The 21547-nt window shown below is 49.8% G+C and overlaps 1 protein-coding gene across 1 annotated transcript; it reads right to left on the bottom strand.

Annotated features, from left to right (window-relative positions):
• Positions 1-3388: 3388 nt before the first annotated feature.
• LOC127540793 (solute carrier family 22 member 20-like) lies at positions 3389-21414 on the bottom strand. The gene is made up of 10 exons (XM_051965655.1): positions 20656-21414; positions 20471-20574; positions 18525-18679; positions 16897-17065; positions 15489-15612; positions 14601-14716; positions 11929-12143; positions 10105-10213; positions 7171-7374; positions 3389-4290 (listed from the first exon to the last, which is right to left on the bottom strand). Exons 1-10 carry the CDS (start codon positions 21028-21030, stop codon positions 4191-4193), a joined length of 1671 nt encoding a protein of 556 aa, XP_051821615.1. The 5' UTR covers positions 21031-21414; the 3' UTR covers positions 3389-4190.
• Positions 21415-21547: the final 133 nt, after the last annotated feature.

The following is a 21547-nucleotide window of genomic DNA, read 5'->3' as shown; positions in this document are numbered from 1 at the left end:
CAAGACTAGAGAATCCCTGGCCAGGGATGGGAACAAGGCGGCTCTCTCTGGGGAGGGTCAGCCTCAGCAGCTTTGAAGATCTTTCCAAACCTGGAACCTGTGATTGCCAGGATGCAGCCTGTGTCTACACAAGGAACCACAAGGCAATTCAAGGAGAGAGGGGAAACACCAACAATGGGAACAGGAGCAAAGGCCTTCTACCATTCTAAAAAATAGAGGCCGAGAGGGGCTGTGTGTCCGGCGTGGGGGCCGGAGGAGGAGGTAAGATGTCAAGGTCAAGGAAGAGCTAATAAGTGAATTTGGCTGTATCGGGACTGAACCTGGAATTTCACGAATGTCGGAAAATCCCATATGAGAAAAGGCTTCTACCAATGCAGGTCACCACCTTCTCTGAAATGCACGACCTTAGTGAATTAGTAAGAACACTGAAGGGTTAAATGACTAATCCAAGATCACACAAACTTTCAGAACTGGGTCTGAACACAGGTCTTCATTTTGAGGCCATCTGGATTCACTGCCACAGAGACACCCCCTAGTGCAGCCAGATCAGATTCAAATACAAGTCGAGATACATGGAAGTGTGTTTTGCAGGACTGCACATGTGCAGCCTGTGTCAGATTGCTTGCCTTCTCGAGGGATGGTGGGGGGAGACACAGAATTTGGAACCCAAAATTTGAAAGAAAAAAAAAAAGAATGTTGGAATTGTTTTTACATGTAATTGGGGAAAATAAAATATTAAATTATTGTTTCTTATTTTATTATTATTTATTAATTTCATTTTATTGTTTATTGTTTTATTATTGTTTGTTAATTTATTGTTTATTAATAAAATATTAAGAAAATTATTTTTACAAAATAAATAAAAATAGAATTTTTTGAGTGTGGTTAACAACATAGCATTTTCACACTTTTTATTGTTGTTCGCTTGCATTTTATTTTGCTTCTCTTTTTTTAACTGGTTTGATTTGATTTTTCTTGTTCAATAAGATAATTGTATAAATATGGATGCATCTATTGGATTTACCATATATTTCTACCATGTTTAACATATATTGGACTACTTGTCATCTAGGGGAGGATGCGGAGGAAGGGGAGGGAGGGAATTGGAATACAAGGTTTTGCAAGGGTTAATGTTGAAGAACTATCCATGCATATTTTTTGAAAAGTAAAAATAGCTTTAATAAAGGGGAAAAATGTATTAATTGGGGAAAATATATAATGTTTTCATTTTCATTTCAGTTTCAAAAACTTGGTCACTATGCAGCCCACGGGAATCCCTATATATAGTTTGGTGGCCCCCATTTTAGTTTGAGTTTGACACTATTGGGGCAACATCTAACTGCCCCTCCCTCTGGAGAGTATAAAGGGAAGAAATATGAATCAATAATAGCTAACATTTATATAGTGTGTATTATGTGCCAGGCACCGTGACAAGGGCTTTACAATTGTTATCATTTCGTGTTCATCACAATCCTGAAGGGTGGGTGCTATTACTACCCTTCCTTTATAGGAGAGATGGGAAAACTGAGGCAGAATTAAGGTCTCACCTGAAGTCACACAGCTGGTGTCAGAGCAGATTTGAACTCGACTTCCAGACTCCAGGCCTCTTCTTCTGTGCACTGGGGCACCTCCTAGTAGCATCTTAGAGAGGGACCAAGACACTGGCCCACTAGGAGGCCACAGCAATGGTAACACAGTATCCCAAGCCCTGCCCCAGCACCTGATTAGAATCAATTCAGCCCAAAGCAACAATCTTTCATTGGCATCTACCATGTGTCCCAGAATGCAACAGTTGCAAAAACAGAAACAAAATAGCCCTAAAGCTTCCTAGAGAGGAAATGGGAAACTAAGTAACTCAGAGCAGATGTGGGAGGGGTAAGAGGCTTGTATAGATGGAGGCAGCTAAGGTGAAACAAGAGAGAGTTAGGGAAAACACAAGTTGGAGGCCAGGAGGGAGGGTATTCCCTGCCAGGGCAAAAGTGCCAGGCAGGAGAATGGGGTGCCAGCCTGGAGGAGCAGCAAGTTGCCTGATTGGAGGCAGAACAGAGAGCGCCCAAAGGGGAGAATGTGCAGGAAGTTTGGAAAGGCGGGTTGGAGGCAGACTATGAACAGCCAGACTGGGGGCTCATATTTTAGCCCCCAAAATGGGGAGCAGCTGAAGTCTAGGGATTAAGGTCAGACTTTAGGAGCTTTGTTTTGACAGAAATGAAGAAGAATGATGGAGGATCTTGAAGCAGGTTCACTGACTATGAGGCTCTCTCCAATCCATCCAGCCTACCTATCATCTCTATTTTACATGGGAGGAAACTGAGGCAAACAGTTCAGTGATTGCTGAATAATCATGAGGTTGGACTCAAATTCCAGTCTTTCTGACTCTTAAAATCCAATATCCCCAACCAGTGATTGTCCGGCATTGGGTGGAAGGCCTCCAATTAGAGTATCCTTCCACTTCCGGAAGCAGGTGATTTTTTTGGAGGGGCAGGATAAACTAGGTGCTCAGAGGAAATTAGGAGGGCCATGGATAAGGAAGGTTTATTCATTTGCATTATTATGGTCATATTTTTCTTTTGGTTCTACTTAGTTCAGTATCAGTTCACACAAATTCATTAAAATACCATTATGAAGCACATTTCCTTGGTTGTTTAATAAGAGCTTCTAATCTTGGAGGGAGGAAGGGGGAGAGGGGGAGGAAAGAAAAGTTCAGAAAAGCCTATAATCCCAGGCTCCCATTCTCTCCATGCCGGTCTCCACCCAAACCACACTTCTCTGGCACAGCTCCAAGACCCCCACCTAGCTTCTGCTTTAAATAAGCTCATCAAGAGCCCAAAGCCCATCTGGGGCAAAATAAGAGTGAGCATGAAGGCTCTCTGGACAGAAAAACAATCCCAAGGCACAGCTGGAGAGGCAAGAAGGTGTGGTAGGAAGGGCTCTGGCACTGGGGTCAGGAGAACCACCTGTGACAACCAGCTCCGATCCTTCCCCGTGGGTAGTGCTGGGCAGGCTCCTTCACCCCCAAAGCCTCCTTCTCCTCAGCTGAACTTCCTGAGAGAAGGAAGGAGCCCAGCCCTCTTTGGTTTTATGTCAATATTATCAAAAGGGATTATCCTCGTTGATTTTTGTCCAGCCCTGTTGTCATCCATTTTTCCATTTTTTCCTTTCACATTGTCTCCCCTCATAAGTCTCAAGAAACCCTTGATAATGTGTTTCTTTGTTCTAAAAGAAATGGCCAAACGACCATTTTTTGAATAACCTGTTGGCCTCGTTAATAAAATGATTAAATTTCCTCTCCCTCCCTCCCCCCCAACTACTTGATAATGCTCTCAGCTGAGGTGATGATTGTCCCAGGGCTGGAAGGGACCTCTCACCTTACAAATTAGGAAACTGCAAACAGTTAAAAGAAAAAAACTTGCCCAAGTGACACAGAAGGTAAGGGGGGGAGCTGGGATTTTCTGACATGTCTCTCTACTCCCAGTTCAAAGTTGCCGGGCTGAAATTGCCTTGGAAACCCAAAATGCTATAGAGATATAAACTGCTGTCATGGAACTGGAAGCAGGAATCATATGACATCAGCCAGGAAAGGTCCCAGTCCCCTAAGAGGTCTTGGAGGGATTCTACTGGGCATCTGACCTTGGGCACGCCTGGAGAAACACTTTCCCCCTGATATTACTACACATTTTCATTGGCAATTGATGATTGGTTGCTTGGCTTCCAAGCAATTCCAATTTTATTTTGCTTCTCTCTTTTTTAACTGGTTTGATTTGATTTTTCTTGGGCAGTAAGATAATTGTAGAAATATGGATGCATCTATTGGATTTAGCATAGATTTCTACCATGTTTAATATATATTGGACTATTTGCCATCTAGGGATGGATTATCTCCTGCTGGATTTTCCTGTGCCTGTAGCCCTGGGACGCAGAGGCCACGGGAATGTAAACAGATACATACACAGACAACTTTGAAGATCAATTTAATTCAATTCACATTGGAAATTTTGATGAACATCTGGGAAATAATCGAGGAAGATGGCTTCACGCCCTCCCCCGTGGCCCCAGCACCAAGTTCAGGGCCAAGGCTCTGGCTCTTTCTCCAAAGGATCTCCCCCAGAGCAGCCTGCTCCCCCCCCCCACACACACATACCCAGAACTTCTTGCCACAAACAAGCAGGGCCTTCCCAAGAACTCCCTCCAGTTTAGACGGTTTCTTTGATGTGAGAGGAAACCCCTATGGGCTGTAGACTTATTTCTTCACTCTTTTCTTCTGTAACCTTCTGGGAAAGGCATCCTTTGGCCCTAATGAGAGCAAAGGGTAGAGAGAAGGGGACACAGAATGAGAGAACCTCAAAGCACTGGCCGTGGAGTCCAACTAATGCCTCAACGAGACTCCACAAAGATCATATAATGAATAATTGCTAGCATTGGTGCAGCACTTCAAGGCTGGGAAGCACTTTTAAAATATGATCTCATCAATTCTGATGGACGTGGCCATCTCCAGCAATGAGATGAACCAAATCAACTCCAATAGAGCAGTAATGAACTGAACCAGCTACACCCAGTGAAAAGAACTCTGGGAGATGACTATGAATCACTACATAGAATTCCCAATCCCTTTATTTTTGTCCACCTGCATTTTTGATTCACAGGCTAATTGGACACTATTTCAGAGTCCGATTCTTTTTGTACAGCAAAATAACGGTTTGGTCATGTATACTTATATTGTATTTAATTTATACTTTAACATATTTAACATGTATTGGTCATCCTGCCATCTGGGGGAGGAGGTGGGGGGAAGGAGAGGGAAAATTGGAACAAAAGGTTTGGCCATTGTCAATGCTGAAAAATTACCCATGCATATAACTTGTAAATAAAAAGCTATATATTAAAAAAAAGGAAAAATAAATAAATAAAATATGATCTCATTTTTTCTTGTGCAACACGAATATGGAAATACGTTTAGAAGAATTGTACTTGTTGAGCTGATATTGGATGGCTTGCTGTCTATAGGAAGGGATGGGAGGAGGAAGGGAGAAAAATTTGGAACACAAGGTTTTGCAAAGGTGAATGTTGAAAACTATCTTTGTATGTATTTGGAAAAATTTAAAGCTATTTAAAAAAATATGATCTCATTGATTCCCATAACATAAAAGGTAAGTACTATTATCATCCCCATTTTATCAGAAAGGAAACTGAGGCAAATAGTTCAATGACTTGCCCAGCATCACACAGCTAAGTAAGCATCTGAAATTGGACCCGAACTCCACTCTTCCTGACTCTAAGTCCAATATCCTCAACTGGTGGTTGTCCAGCCTTGGGTGAAAGACCTCCTGCTAGAGAGCATCCCTCTACTTCCCAAAGAGGCTCCTTCCACTGCTGGGCTACATGGTAGGGAATGCTTCCTGACCTTAAGCCTACCTTAGCTGACTGGCAGACATCCCCTGACCCCTTCTAAGGCAGGCAGATCCCCCTACAACACGGTTCTCCCATCTTCCTTGAGAGCACTCTTACCCAGACAGAACCTCCTTCAACCCAGGTCCTTCCACTAATCCTCATATGGATGGACTTGGGGTCTCTTGTCATGGATGCCCTCTAGCTTACCAATGGGATAGCTATTTGGGGAGGGGGTGGCAGATAGGATGCGTCCACCTCCCAGGCTACACTCTGCCCTATCCCTTCAGTCCACCTTTCCCAAGGCCGAACAAGGTGACAGAAAGCCCCGCTCTGGCTCAGGGGCCTCTGTTTTCCACACTGTCCTGGATTTATCTATATAAGTGGCAAGTTGTGGAACACAACACTCCATCTCCCTCCTTTCTTCTGGCTCTCCCACAAGATTGGATGCTCTGCCCCCTCTCCTCAGGCTCTGTTTCCCGGCTTTCTTTCAAAGCTCAAATCTGTTCCAGGAGGCTTTTCTCCAAGAACTTAGCTACTAACGCCCCTCTCGGAGCATTTTCTGTCTCCTCACATTCATCTTGTCCACACGTTGTCTCTCCTGCCTACCCCCATTAGATGGTCAGCTCCTTGAGAACAACAAACACCTTTCACCTTTCTTTTTCTCCTTAGCCTTTAGGAGCCACCTCCAGGCATCCTGATCTATATTAGGATACTGGACTCGGAAGGATCTGGAGGGGAAAGTGAGGCACGTGACCTCGCACAGCCCTTCCTCACTTAAACCCAATTCACTTGTCATGGTATCACCTCCCAGAAATCCCCGGTCCCACAAAGGACAAACAGCAGCACTTAGCACAGTGCCTGGAGTAGAGTAAGTGCTTAATAAAGGATTATTTTTATCGGGATGGAATAGAATGGAATTCCTACGAAACACAAATATTGGAAATTCAGAGAAATTTGGGAAGATTTTTGTGAACTGATACTGAACTAAGACTGTTCAACCAGGAGGAAAATATACACAGTGACCATACCAGTGTAGATGAATAATCCCTCCTTATCCAGGCCCCTCCCAATTTACCCTGAGCACCTAGTTTGGCCTGCCTCACCCAAAAAATCACCTGCTTTTTATTTTGCATTTTTATGTATATGTATTATTAGTTCTATTGGATAGACCCTATTGAAAAATGCTGCCTCCATTTTTCATTTGTTTGTTTGTTTGTTTTGAGGCAATCGGGGCTAAATGACGCGCTTAAGATCATAAAACTAGTATCAGGTTGAATTTGAATTCATATCCTCATGACTCCAGAACTGGTGCCCTGCACCACCTAGCTGACCCCTGAAGACAGGTAGGACATTTTTGGCTAAATTGCTAGTACCCAGCACAGGATCTGCTATGTTCTATGGACCTTTTCTTCAATGTCTCATCTTAGAAAGTTTCTAGAACACAGATAATTCAAGGGACTTGCCCAGGGCCACACAGCCAGTGCGTATCTGAGGCGGGACTTGAACTCGGAGGCCAGCTTTCTTTCCTCTACATCCCCAGATGTAAAGGATAAAGTCTGCAAAACCAAAGAAGCAGAGCAAGGCAGGGGGACACAGCTACTGCAACAAAATGAGGAAACGTGAAGAATGGACAAAGTCTTGAGGGAGGACTTGGGGCATAGAGGAATATTCTGCTCTGAAATTTGTTATGGAACAAGTTTCCTTGGTGGTTTAATATGAGATACTAATCCTGGGCAGGGGGGTGGGGGAAGGGTCATACAGAAGAACCTGTGACCCCAGGCTCACCTTCTCTCCATTGCTTCGATGGTCTCCACCAAGGGCAAGTTGCGGGTCTCCATGAGGAAGCAGACTGCCACCCCGGCGAAGATGGCGGTAGCCCCAAAGATTACGGGGGGCAAGACGGGATGGTACTCTCCCAACATGGAGACCAACGGGGCCGCCATGCCACCCAAGCGGGCATTCACGGAGACGAAGCCCATGCCCATCTGCCTGACGGAGCAAAGTCAATGGGTTAGCAGCCAAGTGGTGGAGTTGGAGGTCTGCAAGGTTTGAAGCAGGTCCTGAGACCCTCGAGAAGGAAATGAAGAGAGCAGGGCAAAAAAAGTGACAGGTTTAAGCTTGAGAGATGGTCTCCATTGAGGGAAAAAGGCCACTGACCGGGAGTAGAGGCTCTGGGTCAAAGGCCTCCTTCACCACCTGTGCCTCTAGACCACCACTGAAACCACTCCATCCCTTCATGTCCCTTGGACAGGGTCCTTGCTGGGATCGCCAACAAGCACCCAGGGCCAGCCTCTCCTTTCTGAAGTTCAGGGAATCTCTCTCCGTCCCAGCCTCTGCCTTCATCATCAGTGATTTTGGAGTTCTTGTCTATGGTCCTTTCAATACTATGGCCTCCTCAGCTTCCACAGCCTGCGTCCTTACTCTATTCAGCTAGTGACCCGAACTCTGAGATTTCCCTCCATCACACTCTCCCATTCTCCCAGCTCTGCCTCCGCCATACTCTCCTAATCCTGTCTTTTGTCCTCCCCTTCCCTTCTGTCCCACCCTCTTCATCTTTCACCTTCCTCTGGTCCCCTTTATAGCCTTGACTCTATAGTTGATCACATTAAATACGCTCTGGGCTCCATCCCATTCACACCCTGCCATCCCCACCAGCCAGGTCTCTACTCCTCTCTTGCTATTATTCAATTCAGTTATATGGAAGCTACTCAAAGACAAGTTGCTGGCAGTGCCCTCTCTAAATTGTCAGTGCCTTGGGGAAAGCCTCTGTCTCGCTGCCCGGGTTAGAGGCCCATCCTCTATTGCTCTAAAGAAACTGCCCTCTCGGAACTTATCAGGAACCTTTTACCTTCTTCTCCCTTGGTTTCTGTGCTATTATCTTCTGTCTAATAACTCCTTCTCACTTGTCTTTTCTAGACCATCCATGTCTCCCCCAAGCTCTGTCCTAGATCATTATCATCATCATCATCATCATCTCCTTCTCCTTTCTCTCTCTCTCTCTCTCTCTCTCTCTCTCTCTCTCTCTCTCTCTCTGTCTTTCTGTTTCTATCTCTCTGTTTCTCTCTCTGTCTCTCCCTCTCTTTCTGTCTGTCTGTCTCTGTGTGTCTCTTTCTCTGCCTCTCTCTCTCTCTCTCTCTCTGACTTTCTGTCTCTCTCTCTCTATATTTCTTTCTGTCTCTGTATGTCTCTCCTCTGTCTCTCTGTCTGTCTCTGTTTCTCTCTGTAGCTCTCTGGCTCTTTCTGTCTGTCTCTCCCTCTCTGTCTCTCTCTGTCTCTGTCTGTCCATTGGTAACAACAACCAATCAGCCAGCAAGCGTTCATGAAGCACCTACTATGTGCTTAGTGTTGGGTGTTTGACAAAGGCAAAATGAAATCAGAATGTATCTCTTTACAGGTAAGAAAACAGGAAAGCTCTCCAAAGGAGCCAGCTTATTCCTGGACCTGGAATCTCCTTTGTATGGCACGCTCTGGGGGGCAGAAACTCCCTCTGTTAATGAAGGTGAGGGCCCTTCTTTGTAACTTGATCTTAGAGAGTTGTTACTCAAACTCAGAAAGGTGAAGTAAAAAGAAAGGTGCAGGGTCACCCAGCCAGGAAGCGTAAAGGTGGATTTGAACTCAGGGCTTCCCGATTCCAAGTCTGGCTCTCTGCGTGCTGTGCCATGCCTCTACACAATGTAAAAGGGAGGTCACTTGGGAGTGAGGGGAGGCTTTAGTAGTGGAAAAGAGGTGGGGCATCCCAGGTGTGGGGGACTGGGGACCCCAGGCTCAGTCTGGTTATTCTCCACTACAAGATCTCCTGATTCCTTTCCCTTCTGTCCACCCCCGGGGCCACCGTCCCAGCTAAGGCGGCAGCACCTGTCAACTGCATGACTGCGTGGCTGTCGTTCAGTTGTGTCCAACTTTTCATGGGCTCATTTGGGGTTTTCTTAACAAAGATACTAGAGTGGTTTGCCGTTTCCTCTTCAAGCTCATTTTGCAGATGAGGAAACTGAGGCAAATGAGTTAAATGACTTGTCTGAGGACAGCTCGGAACTCAAGAAGACGATGAGTGTTCCTGACTCCAAACTTGACGCTCTTTGCACTAAGGCACCACCTGACTGTTCTAATCAGTGTCCCTGTCTCTGTTCCATTCCATCCTCACTCACGCCAGTGCAAGGTCATCCCCTTCTAGCCCATCTCTCCCCTTTTTGAAAAACTTTAGCTGTTCCTCCTTGTCGCCAGAGTTAAGTTCAAAACCTTTGCTCTGATTCAGCCTGATTCCCACTTACCTTTTCATCATACTCTGGGTTCCAGCCAAACTGGACCTTCGTCCCCAAATTTGTTCACAGGCCTTTGTTCACGTCATTGCCTCTGCCTGGAAAGCCTTTGTTCCTCTTTCCTCATCTCTCAGCATCTTTCTCTCCCTTCAAGGCTCAGCTCAGGCGCTACTTCCCCCTTCCTAATTTTCCTTCCCACGGACTGATGGTTTCTCCCACCTCAAACGATCCCGCATTGCGCCCAGTGGGATGCAAGAGCCCCGACAACAGGAAGTGTCATCTTCCCTTCGTATCCCCAGTGCTTAATAGCAGATGGAGGCCACGGCGACATATTTGTTGGACTGAATTCTGATCAGGAAAGATTTGGGTCTGGGGAAGGCAGATGGTCCTAGGACCCCAGCCCCCTTCCAGGACACGTTCGTGGGCATCTCCCCATGAGCCAGCAGCCCCTCCTGCTGCCTACCTGACCTGCGTCGGGTACAGCTCCCCTGCAAAGAGGTACACGGAGATGAAGGAGCTGGCCAGACAGCCCTTCCCCAGGGCCGCCTGGGCCGTTCTCAGGGTTTGCATGTCTGTGGAAGAACGCAGAAAAGGAAAGCCATGAGCAGCAGCCAGGAAAGGGGGAGGGGGTGCCAGGCCGATGGGCTGTGTCAGTCCCCAGGAAAGGGGAGATGCTGGGCCGACAAGCCACATCAGTCCCTGAAAAGGGGGGATGCTGGGCTGATGGGCCACGTTGGTCTCCAGAAAAGGGAGGTGCCGAGCCAATGAGCCACATCAGTCCCCAGAAAGGGGGATACTGGGCCGATGGGCCACAATGGTCCCAGATCCACCAAGGGCCCCGAAATAGCCTCCACCTCCATTTTCTGCCCATACCATCCCTAGAGTCTAGAGATGGGAGATTAATACCATTTATTGGGGATAGCAAACAAGCCACCTTGGTTGGAGAGGAGAGTGTGGGAGAAGTGTGATATCGGGCCAGAGCCAGACCAGGAAGGACTTTCAGAGCCAGACAGGGGAGAGTGGAATTTATCTTAGAGACACGAGGGAGTCACTGAAGCTTCTTCCCACAAGCCCTTCCACACACTTCTGGCCGATCAATCTCCCAAACACGGCACTTTCATCCTAGCATTGCCCTTCCCAAAAACCTAGCTTCTTACAATTGCCCACCACACTTCTGACTGGCATTCAAGGCTCTCCATAATAATTCAGCCCCACCTTCTTTTTCCACTGCTCAAACAGGGCAGCGAGATGATTCAGTGGGTTGAGCGCTGGGCCTGGAGTCGGGTAGATCTGAATTCAAATCTGACCTCAAACACTTACTAGCCTCAACAAGTCACTTCATCCTGGCTGCCTCAGTTTCCTCATCTGTAAAATGAACTGGAGAAGGAAATGGCAAACCACTCCAATATCTTTGCCAAGAAAACCCCAAATAGGGTCACGAAGAGTTGGACATGACTAAAGTGACTGAACAATATCGAAAGTAAAGTCAACTGCTGTTTGATGGAAGGGTCTACTTTCCAACCCCCCGCCCCAAAGTTAAAACCCAGCTAAAAGCTGGGCAGGGATGGATCACCATCGAGGAGATCACAAATCCCTGTAATATACTCTTGAGAACCAAGATCTAGAGCTAGAAGAAACTTAGGGGTTTTCTAGTCTCCCAAGGCACTGAGAAATGACAGGAACTTAGGTAGAGTGGGGGAGACAAAATTTGAACCCATGTCTCTGACTCACACACCAGTTTTCTTTCCTCTGTAGTATGTTACTTTGTATATTTGAGTTTTCTTACTGTGTGACTGTCTTAGGACTTATCTACACAGAAATACAGATCTTCCTCTGTTTCTCTCTCTCTGTCTCTTTCTGTGTGTGTCTCTCTGTCTCTCTCTGTCTCTCTGTCTCTCTGTCTCTCTGTCGTCTGTCTCTCTCTCTCTCTTTCTGTGTCTCTCTGTCTCTCTGTCTCTGTCTCTGTGTGTGTCTCTCTCTCTGTCTCTGTCTCTCTCTGTCGCTCTCTCTGTCTCAGCTTGCAAAGCACCCTCCCTCTTTCTCTCTCCCTCTTCCTCCCCACCATTAGGTGTGAGTCACAGATCCTTGCATCATTAACACCTGTCTCCAGATGTTGCTTAGATCAACATCTCCCAAGCTTCTCTTTTCCCTTTGAATTCTCTGAAAAAGGGGCCTAAATCACTGCCGCCCCCACCCCACCTGGGTCCTTGTGAGGCTCAGATGCAATCATGGACATGAGGTGCTTTGCAAGCTGAGGAGGGAAGGGGTCACGGCTTCTATGACTCACCTTCTGGGACAAACATGTTGGCGATCACCATGAATCCGGCCAGGATGAGGAACGAAGCCACGGTGGCCCGGCGCCCCACGTAAATCATGGTGGTGGTGGAGACCAGCATGGCCGGGATGTCAATGACCCCGAACATCACCTGGACCAGGTAAATGCTGAGCCCAAACTTCTGGAGGTCCATGGCCAGGCCGTAGTAAGCCAAGGAATTGGAGAACCTGAGGACGACAGCGAATCCTCGGCTTAGCCCCAAGTCCCCTCGGCCCACTTCCCAGCTTCATTATTAGTGCTAACCCCTTGATGCCTCAGTTTCCCCCTTTCCAAGCAGCTGCCCATAACTGCCTTCCATTCCCTTCCCATCAGCCACTGCTTTCCATGCGTTATACGCTGCAGTCTGGGAATGTAAGCTCCTTGAGGACAGGAAATGTCTTTCTTCTTTCTGTATCTCCAATCTCTAGCCTTTAGTGGGTTCTTAATAAATGCTGGCTGATTCTTCCAGCCCCCGCTTTGCTCTAACTGAGAACGATCAGGGAGGAGGGGAGTTGGCCAGAGTCCGGTCTAGCCTTGATTCCACAAAAAATTTTCTAGAAGTGAATGCCATCCCAGAGGGGAAGGTGGAGGCTGCCTGAGGAAGGGCTGAGCTTTCCCTCTCTGGAAGTCTCCAGAGGCCACAGAACCATGGTGCTGAAGCGTCCTCCACATGCCCCGAGTCCTTGCAGCTATCCTGGAAAGAGATCTGCACAACTCTCCCCGGGCTAGCCTGGAAGTTCCTTGAGAGCAGGGGCTATCTCAGAGTTGTTTTACATTCCTACTGCCCTGTATACAGTAGGTGCTTCATAAATGATTGTGGCTTGATTGCCTGCATCGATACTGAAGTAGGTTCCTTATGCTCTGAGATACTGAGATTCTGGTCAGTCGGAGCTAGAAAGGCATCGGGCCTTGTAGATGGAACCCCAAGACACTGCAAGGCCATTGTGATGAGGCTGTGTGTGACCAAGCAGGTGGAGGGCAGCAGGAGGAACGAGGACAGGCTGCCCATGGAGAAGCTCATGGACATGAAGCACCTATTTTGATTAAATAATTTTGCTAATAAAATGCCCCATTCAGCTATCTCTACCTGTCAAAACAGACAAGGGCTATCGGCATTCACTCTTCAAATTTTGGTGCCGTGGACAAGATCCTAGTGACCCCATCCTAGTTACAGCCCCGTTTAGCTCTATAACACTGGTATTGATGAAGTTACTGTGTTTTATCAGACTTTTAAGTCTAGAATTATGCGAGATGTGATTAGACAGTGGAAACAAGAAGACTTAAGACAGCATGGAATAGTGGGAAGTACACAGAACAGAAGTTATTATCTTATTGCCCCCCACACCTTCCCATTGGCTGTAGAAGGTACCACCGTCCTCCCAATCTCTCAGGCTCATGATCTAGGACTATTCCTGGATCTCTCACTCCCCCCCCCACTTCCAAGAGATTCATTCCTGCATCTCTTACCCCCCCACTTCCAAGGTGTCACCGAGGCCTCTGAATTTCACCTCTGCACCATCTCCTAAATCAGGGGTCCTCAAACTTTTTAACTATGGGGCCAGTTCACTGTCCCTCAGACTGTTGGAGGCCGGACTATAGTAAAAACAAAAACTTTGTTTTGTGGGCCTTTAAATAAAGAAACTTCATAGCCCTGGGGGAGGGGGAGAAATGTCCTCAGCTGCCACATCTGGCCCCGGGGGCTGTAGTTTGAGGACCCCTGTCCTAAATATTCCCCGTTCTCTCCCTGATGCTGCTGCTGCCCTCCTCACCTCACATTTGTCCTATTGCAATAGCCCTCCTCGTCTCTCTTCCGCTCAGCTATTAAATTAATCTTCTGATTGTGTCACCCTCCATTCAATAAGCCCCAATGGCTCCCTATTCCCTTCCCCCCAGGATCAAATATAAATTGCTTGTTTGGCGTTCAAGTTCCTTCCCAAATGACCCCCTCCTATGTTCCAGTCTTTTCCCACCTTCCTCCTCTGCAAGTCATTGACTCTGGCCATCTTTTTTTGTTCCATTATGCTAAGTGGGATTTTGAGTCAATTAGGGAGCTAGAAAAGATTGCCTCGCCAAAGTGAGGGCCCAATTGAGGTTATGCTACAAAATCGGTGTGGATCCAGTCGGAGGGTGATTGGAGATAGAGAAAGGGGGGAATCACACAGGGCAACTGATCTTTCCACAAAGGGCCTCAAGTATAACGACTACGCTGGAATATGGGAGCCTATGAAGTGTAGCACAGAATCACTCTCCTGGCAAAGGCCCATGGATTGGCCGCCATTTTTAATTTCTGGGCCACAACTGTCTCCCGCTATAGGACATATCAAGAACTGGCATATATATCCCCCCTTGCCTCCATTCAGGCTCATTCAAGGGCTATTCCATAGCTTCAGGAACCTCAGTGGAGGAAAACTCAAGTGTTATCCTGTCAGGTCAGTCCTCTACCTGGTGATTTTCCAATTTGGCAGCAGTTTGCCCCTGCAAGCAGCTGTTTGTCTACAGGTTCACTCCCTCACCGCAGGATTTCCCAGCATCTCTATTCAGTGGACGCCAGATTGTCCCTCCAGCACCAAAGGATTAGGGAAAAGACCACCACCCCCATCCCAAGGGTGGGTCAAAGACGCTCAAGGATGGATCCCACCACCTACCAGACAACCATGAGGCAGCAAGTGACCTTACGAATGGCTGGGGTCCGAAAGAGGTCCAGGACAGAACTGGAGGGCCGACCCACTGAAGACTCACTCTGCATGTAGGTACTCACCACCTGGGGGAGGCGAAACCATTGAGAAAAATCGGCCGGTGTCTCATCGAAACATCCCAGCTGTCTCTGCTTTAAAGCCAAGCCTCCCTCCCCTTTTCCCCCCTCTATCCCTTTCCCCCCACCCCCCACCTCTCCCACTGTGGAGGAGAACAGACGTGCACTCAGCTAACCCCAGATCTAAATCTGAAAGTAACCTCATTGGCCATCAAATCCAACCCTTTTCTTTATAAACGATCCAACAGAGTACAGTGTCATAGAGGCAGAAATGGAACTCAGGTCTTCTGTCCTAAGAACCATTTTTTTCATGCTACCTTTCTCATCCCCCAGTGATCGATCAGCCTCCAAGTGACCTCTTCTCGGAGGCCAGGTTGGCGCCTGCCTCATGGGCTACAAGGAGACTTTGGCCATGGACGGGTGACTCCAACCAGCTTCAAAGATCCAGCTGAATTCACATCAGCACTGAATGACCCTGGGCCTCTCTCTCTCTACCGCCTCCAGAGACTTTCCCAGATACTGACTTCCTGATCCTTCCTGATGATTACATCTTAAAATCTGAGTGGAACCGGGGAGGGGACTTATTTTCTGAGCCCTGAGACACTCAATTAATTGTCCCAAGTCAGCCGCGTCTGCCCGGGGGGAACCGGAGCCAGGACCAGTCACCGGAGCCTCCCCCCGCTTCTCCCAGGCCTTCAGTTACAGAGAGCAGCCCCCAAGGAACATAACAACGGCCCCCGTGCTCTCCTGGCACGGATGCCCAGTCCTTCCCTCCTGTTACCTCCTTAGTGAGTCGCTGCCCTTCCTCCCTTTTTCCATTTAGCCTGGCCACTTTGCGCAGGTTCTGGATGGCTAGATGGGACTTTCCGTGGAGGAGGAGCCAGCGGGAGGACTCAGGCAGCCACCTAGATAAGGGGACATGACAGAGTCCAGACTGGCAACAGGAGGCTTTAGTGGGCAGTGCTTCTGATACCAGCCACCCTCCTCTCTTTTTTGGTCACAAATTCTGCCCCTGGGGAAAGTAGCAAGCAAGCAAGCCGTCCAGGAGCATTTATTAAAGGCCCCACTATGTGCTAGATACTTGCTAAGTCCCTGCTGTTCTAGCTGCAAATATGGCTGCCTAGTTTAAATCCATCACTTTCTACCTTATTACTTAAGCAAATCACTTCCTCTCTCTGGGCCTCAGTTTCCCCAGCTGTAAAATAAGAGTGGATCAAATAGCCTCTCGGGTTAAGGGTTAGATGTAGCTGGGAGGGGTGGGGGAGGCAAAAACAGCCAGGAGGAGAGGTTTCCAGTCGCAGTGGAGCAGAACCCAGAGATCCGGGGTTGGGGATGGGGCGGGGGAGGGGGAGGAGGGGAGGAGGGAGGCAGGGAGCTGACAGATGAAGCGCTGATCACTATCTGGCTGTCATCTGGAGCATTTTCTAAGTCACGTGGAGAATGAGAGAGCTCAAAGACTCTTGGGAAGATGGGGAGCTTCCCCAGGTTAGAGGCAGGGAGCTCCTGGTCAAACTTGGGGCTCAGAAAGCCAAGCTGCGCTAACCAGGGGACCCAGGAAGTAAAAGCTGAGATTGGCCTCGTACCCCTCAGGCAGGTGCTGGTTTCTGATGCATAAAACTGGACCTTAACCAACTGGCCCCTCAATTCCCTGCCAGGACCATCCACCCAATAACCCGTCACCTAGACGCAGAGTCTAGAACCCAGACCGATGTTAGGTAGGAGGCGGGACAAACTGAAGCCTGAGGAACTGGCCAACTTGGGAACGAGCCCTTCCTTCATTCAGTCAGCCCGTCAGCTGCCCACAAACTCTAAGCATTCTGGGTAAAACAGCAGAGCCGCCTTCTGAAGCTTCCCTTTGGCCCACGCCAGGACCAGCTTCCTCAGCGCCCTGCCTTGCCCTTCTCGTCCTGCTAAGTCCCCGCTCTACCCATTCTCCCCGCTCTGAGAGAGCACCGCGCTCCTTAGGGCATCGTTCCCAACTCAGATCGCGGGGCCGGGCTGGCAGAGTGTCCAAATTCTCTGCTGGGGACTGTTCTGCCCACCACGGGTGACCCTGGGAGCCGAGGAGACGGGCGGGAGGGTGAGGATCCCTGCACTGGGCAGTGAGCCAGCCAAGGGCTTTGTGCCTGCTGGCGGCACCCCCACCCACGCAGAGCGTGTCCACCCCCCAACCCTCCCCTCCGACGTACCAAGAGTACAGGAAGATGACCAAGAAGGGGGCAGAGACGGCGAACTGCAGCCATCGCCAAGACCGGACCAAGTAGGCAACTCCTGCCAGCAGGATCTGGCCCAGGGTGAAGGCATAACCCAGCAGGGCTCCAGCCACCGTGCGCCCTTGGGTGGGCATCCACTCCACAACTGGGGAGAAGCAGAGGCGAGACGCGCCAGTGGGCGTTCACTGGACGCGCCCAATGCCGCCGAGCCGGCGACGGGCCGAGACACAGAGCAAATGTAAAGTCCTGAACTGCCGTTCAGAAAGTCGCCCCCACCCCGCCCAGTTCCTGGCCACCCCGAGGTTCCATCAAGCTCCGTCTGCCCTTGTACCGTTCCATCAAGCCTCCATCTCGACTCATGTCAACAAACACTGAATCTCAAAGCACCGGCTTGCCCAGACTGATCCCGAAGAGCACCAGAGGGAAGAGTCAGAGCAATGGGTACAAGGAAAAAGGCAGCTCAACATTAAAAAGCAATGAGACCCCTCTGACAATGGAGGAGGCAAACTCCCCTCCACTGGGGTCGGAGGATCCTATGCCAGGGAGCAGAGTGTTAAATTTTCCCTGTGCAAGCACTACAAACCAGGATGCTGACTGTCTAGACTTAGAAAACTAACATTGTAATTAAACATGAAAGTGTGTCTTGTGTCCTTTTTCCCCTCCGAAAACCAGTTGTTAAACATTTATCAGCACACTCCTGGCCAGAGGAAGGCCCTTAGAAGTCATCTAGTCCGAGGCCCTCCTATTTACAGATGAGGAAACTGAGGCGGACCGCGGTTAACCGAGGTGGTTTTGAACCTGCAGACCTTATGCTCTTTCTGCTGGACCACACTGCCTCTGTTTAAGTAGAGGCTGGATTTAGAAGGTAGAAGAGATGCCTCTACTGAATGGGAAGAGACTGGACTCCCGCTTCCTTCCAGCCGTAAGATTCCATGATTCTCATTCTCAGATTGCAGCTGCTACCTCTGAATGATGAATGAATGACCCCACTGCTCAGACCCTCTTTTCTTCCCCTTTCCAGGACCAAGACCCTTAAATGGAGCCTGAGGCTCCCATATCCCCCTGCCTTGCCATGAACCTTTCTCAAGGTCAAGCGCTTTCCCCAGAGTGAGCCTCTAATCTGTAACAGGAGACGGAGTGGCCCGGATGAGACTGAACCTGTCCTTCCCATCAGTCACAGCCCAGCCTCGGGGCCGAGCCACCCGCCAGAGCTCCCCTGAAGCTGGCCAGGAAAAAGGATTAACTTGGAACACTTGAGTGGGGAGGACGAGGTCCAGCACGCACCCCCCCCAGCCGGGTGGACATCACCCCCCTGGTCCCAGGGAGGAGAAACCGGTCCTGTCGGCACCCCCCGCCCAGACTAGGCTGAGGTAATGGAGGGAGCCTGGAGCTGAGCTCTGCCTCTCACTACTCTTGGACAAGTGTCTTCTACCGTGTGCTCCTGGGAGACGAAGGGGTGGGAAGGCAGATCCACGCCTGGCAAACGCATCCGACCTTCCCCACCTTGGCCCCCCATCCCGGCCCCCAGTGAAAGCATAAAAGCTGCCCTATCTCCCCTTCGCGCCTCCCCCAGCGGGGTCGGCTCACTGTCTCCCAAGACTCACCCAGAGAAAGGGAGTTGAGAATGATTCCAGAGAAGGTCATGCCCGTCAGAAAACGAAACACACAGTAGACCACGAAGGAGCCGAAGTAGGCCGTGCAGGCCCCGGCCACGGCAAGCTGCAGGTAGGAGCACATAAGGGGAGCCTTCCGGCCCCACCTGAGCCAGGGGGAGGGGAGGACACAGTCAGGGACTGGCCCGGCTGTCCAGAGGCAGGATGGGCACCGGTCGGTGGCGTGGGGGCAAGGGGCTCTGGCTGCCCACCCCCCACCCCTACCCCAGCCTCATGAGTGTGGTAACTCCCAGTGTGGAGAATCTCTCCACTAAGTCTGTAACTCATTTACAGTTGGGGCCATGACTTGGCCAGAGCCCTCCCACAGGATGCTCTTAAAAGAAGATTAAAAGTCATTTTAAAGATAAACTTTGTGTCTATTAGTACAGTTTTCACTGATAATAAGAATTAATACAGACATGGAAGGGTTAAATACGGACATGGAGGGGTTATGGGTGCACTCTGGGAGGCAATAAGTAAAGGAGAGCATTTCTGCCCCCCTGGAGTCACTGAGGATGGAAGCTCACCCAGCCTCTTGTAGGGTGCATCCTAGCAGTGACTCCTCCTCAGGGATGGGCCATCTCAGGGGCCCCCGAGGCCCCTGCCAACTCCCGGGTCCCCTGACTATGTGACTCTGATTCTCCGGCAGATGCCCTGAACCGAGGCCCTCGTGGGAACACCAATGGATGACCTGCTGTCAGGGGTTGGTAAATGGGGGTTCACATACAAGTTAGAGCACATGGCCGCTGGGGCTTCCTACACTGACATGCAGGCTCAAGCCTCTAAGCAGACACAACAGAGAGCAGCCAAGAAGGGTTCAAAGGGGAAGAGACAGAGTCCGAGAAGGAGAGACAAAGGAGAGTGAAGGAGAAAGGAGGGAGAAAGGGAAAGAGAGAAAGAGAGACAAAGGAGAGAGAAAGAGAGAGAGAGAGAGAGAAAAGAGGAGAGACAAAGGAGAGAGGAGGGAAAGAAAGACAGAAGGAGAGAAAGAGAGACAAAGGAGAGTGAAGGAGAAAGGAGGGAGAAAGAGAGAGAGAGAGAGAGAAGGACAAAGGATAGAGAAAAAGAAGGGAGGGAGAGAGAATGAGAAAGGAGGGGGAGAGAGAGAGAGAGAGAGAGAGAGAGAGAGAGAGAGAGAGAGAGAGAGAAGGAAGGACAAAGGATAGAGAAAAAGAAGGGAGGGAAAGAGACAGGGAGAGAGAATGAGAAAGGACAGAAGAGAGAGATAGAGAGAAGAGACAGAGAAAGGAGAGGGACAGAGACAGTGAGAAGAAGAAAGAAGGAAGGCGAAAGAAGGAAGAAGGAGAAAGAAGAAAGAAGAAAAAAGGAAGAGGAAGAAGAAGAGGAGAGGAGGAGGGAGAAAGGGAAAGAGAGAAAGAGAGAGAAAAGAGGAGGGACAAAGGAGAGAGAAAGAGAAAGGAGGGAGAGAGAATGAGAAAGGAGGGGGAGAGAGAGAGAGAGAGAGAGAGAGAGAGAGAGAGAGAGAGAGAGAGAAGGAAGGACAAAGGATAGAGAAAAAGAAGGGAGGGAGAGAGACAGGGAGAGAGAATGAGAAAGGACAGAAGAGAGAGATAGAGAGAAGAGACAGAGAAAGGAGAGGGACAGAGACAGTGAGAAGAAGAAAGAAGGAAGGCGAAAGAAGGAAGAAGGAGAAAGAAGAAAGAAGAAAAAAGGAAGAGGAAGAAAAAGAAGAGGAGAGGAGGAGGGAGAAAGGGAAAGAGAGAAAGAGAGAGAAAAGAGGAGGGACAAAGGAGAGAGAAAGAGAAAGGAGGGAGAAACAGAGACAAAGTAAAAAGAACAACAGACAGACAGAATGGCCTCCGGTGCTGAGGAAGGGACCTCCACAGAGGAGAGTCAGGGAAGAGGGAGGGCGAGGATGAGGGGCGCGGGCGGCCCACCTGTCTGCCACACTGCCAAACACAGCCGCCCCCACCAGCACTCCCGCCATGTAGATTGTCTGAGCCAGGTCCCTCTTGGGCCTTGAATCGCACACCAGATCCCACTACCAGGAAAGAAGAGACTGTGAGCTGCAGCCTCCCGGCCTCCCCAGCCTCCAAGGCCCAGGCCTGAGCGCTGACCTCACCTCGGTCACAATGGTGGAGGGGAAAACGCTGTGGTCGTAGGTCCACCCGTCCTCACAGCCCTCGGTGGCCACGTCGCCGACTGTGGCGTTGGGGTCCAGCAGCTCCCACTGAGGCTGGACAAAGCGCAGGCAGGACTCCGGCCTCTGGTGCTGGTCTGCAGGGATGGACGCCCGCCACCAGCCCTCCTCTGTGGCGTTGGCGCCTCCGGTCTCGTTGGCGTGGCCCCGGCAGTGGTGCGGGGGCACGGCGGCAGTGAAGTTCTGGAGGAAATTGTGGCAAGCTAGGAGGGAGCAGGGGAACAGGAGCAGGGCCGTGTACAGCATCTGGAAGCGGCCCACCCCACCCAGGGTGTCCAGCAGCTCGGTGAAGGCCATGGCGGCAAAGCCCGGACAGCGGCCCGTGGGTGCCAGCAGCCAACCAGCCTTTGGCAGGCGTTATGTAAGGGAGTCCCCGGGGCAGGGACAGAGGGAGGAAACAGCCCCGAGGATTAGGGCCTGCTCAGGAGACTCTGATTACACCTCATGGGGAGCCTCGGATGTCCATCCCAGGCCCAGGGTCTGCTGGCACCCAACCTCCCTCCTGCCTCCACCCCATCTGCGAGGGCAGGCTTTTCAGGCAGAGCTGGGAAGGACCTCATCCAATGTCTTCATTTTACAGATGGGGAAACTGAGACCCAGCGAGGAGGGAGAGACAGACAGAGAGGAGGGACAAAGGAAAGAGAAAAAGAAGGAAGAGAGAGAGAGACAGGGAGAGGAGAGACAGACAGACAGAGACAAAGAGACAGAGACAGAGAGACAGAGAGAGAGAGAGAGAGAGAGAGAGAGAGAGAGAGAGAGAGAGAGAGAGAGAGGAGAGACAGACAGACAGAGACAGAGAGACAGAGATAGACAG

Source organism: Antechinus flavipes, chromosome 6 (assembly GCF_016432865.1).
Source record: "Antechinus flavipes isolate AdamAnt ecotype Samford, QLD, Australia chromosome 6, AdamAnt_v2, whole genome shotgun sequence".
Lineage (NCBI taxonomy): Eukaryota > Metazoa > Chordata > Mammalia > Dasyuromorphia > Dasyuridae > Antechinus > Antechinus flavipes.
Note: the sequence above shows the minus strand (reverse complement) of the source record. Positions and strands in the feature narration are given on the sequence as shown.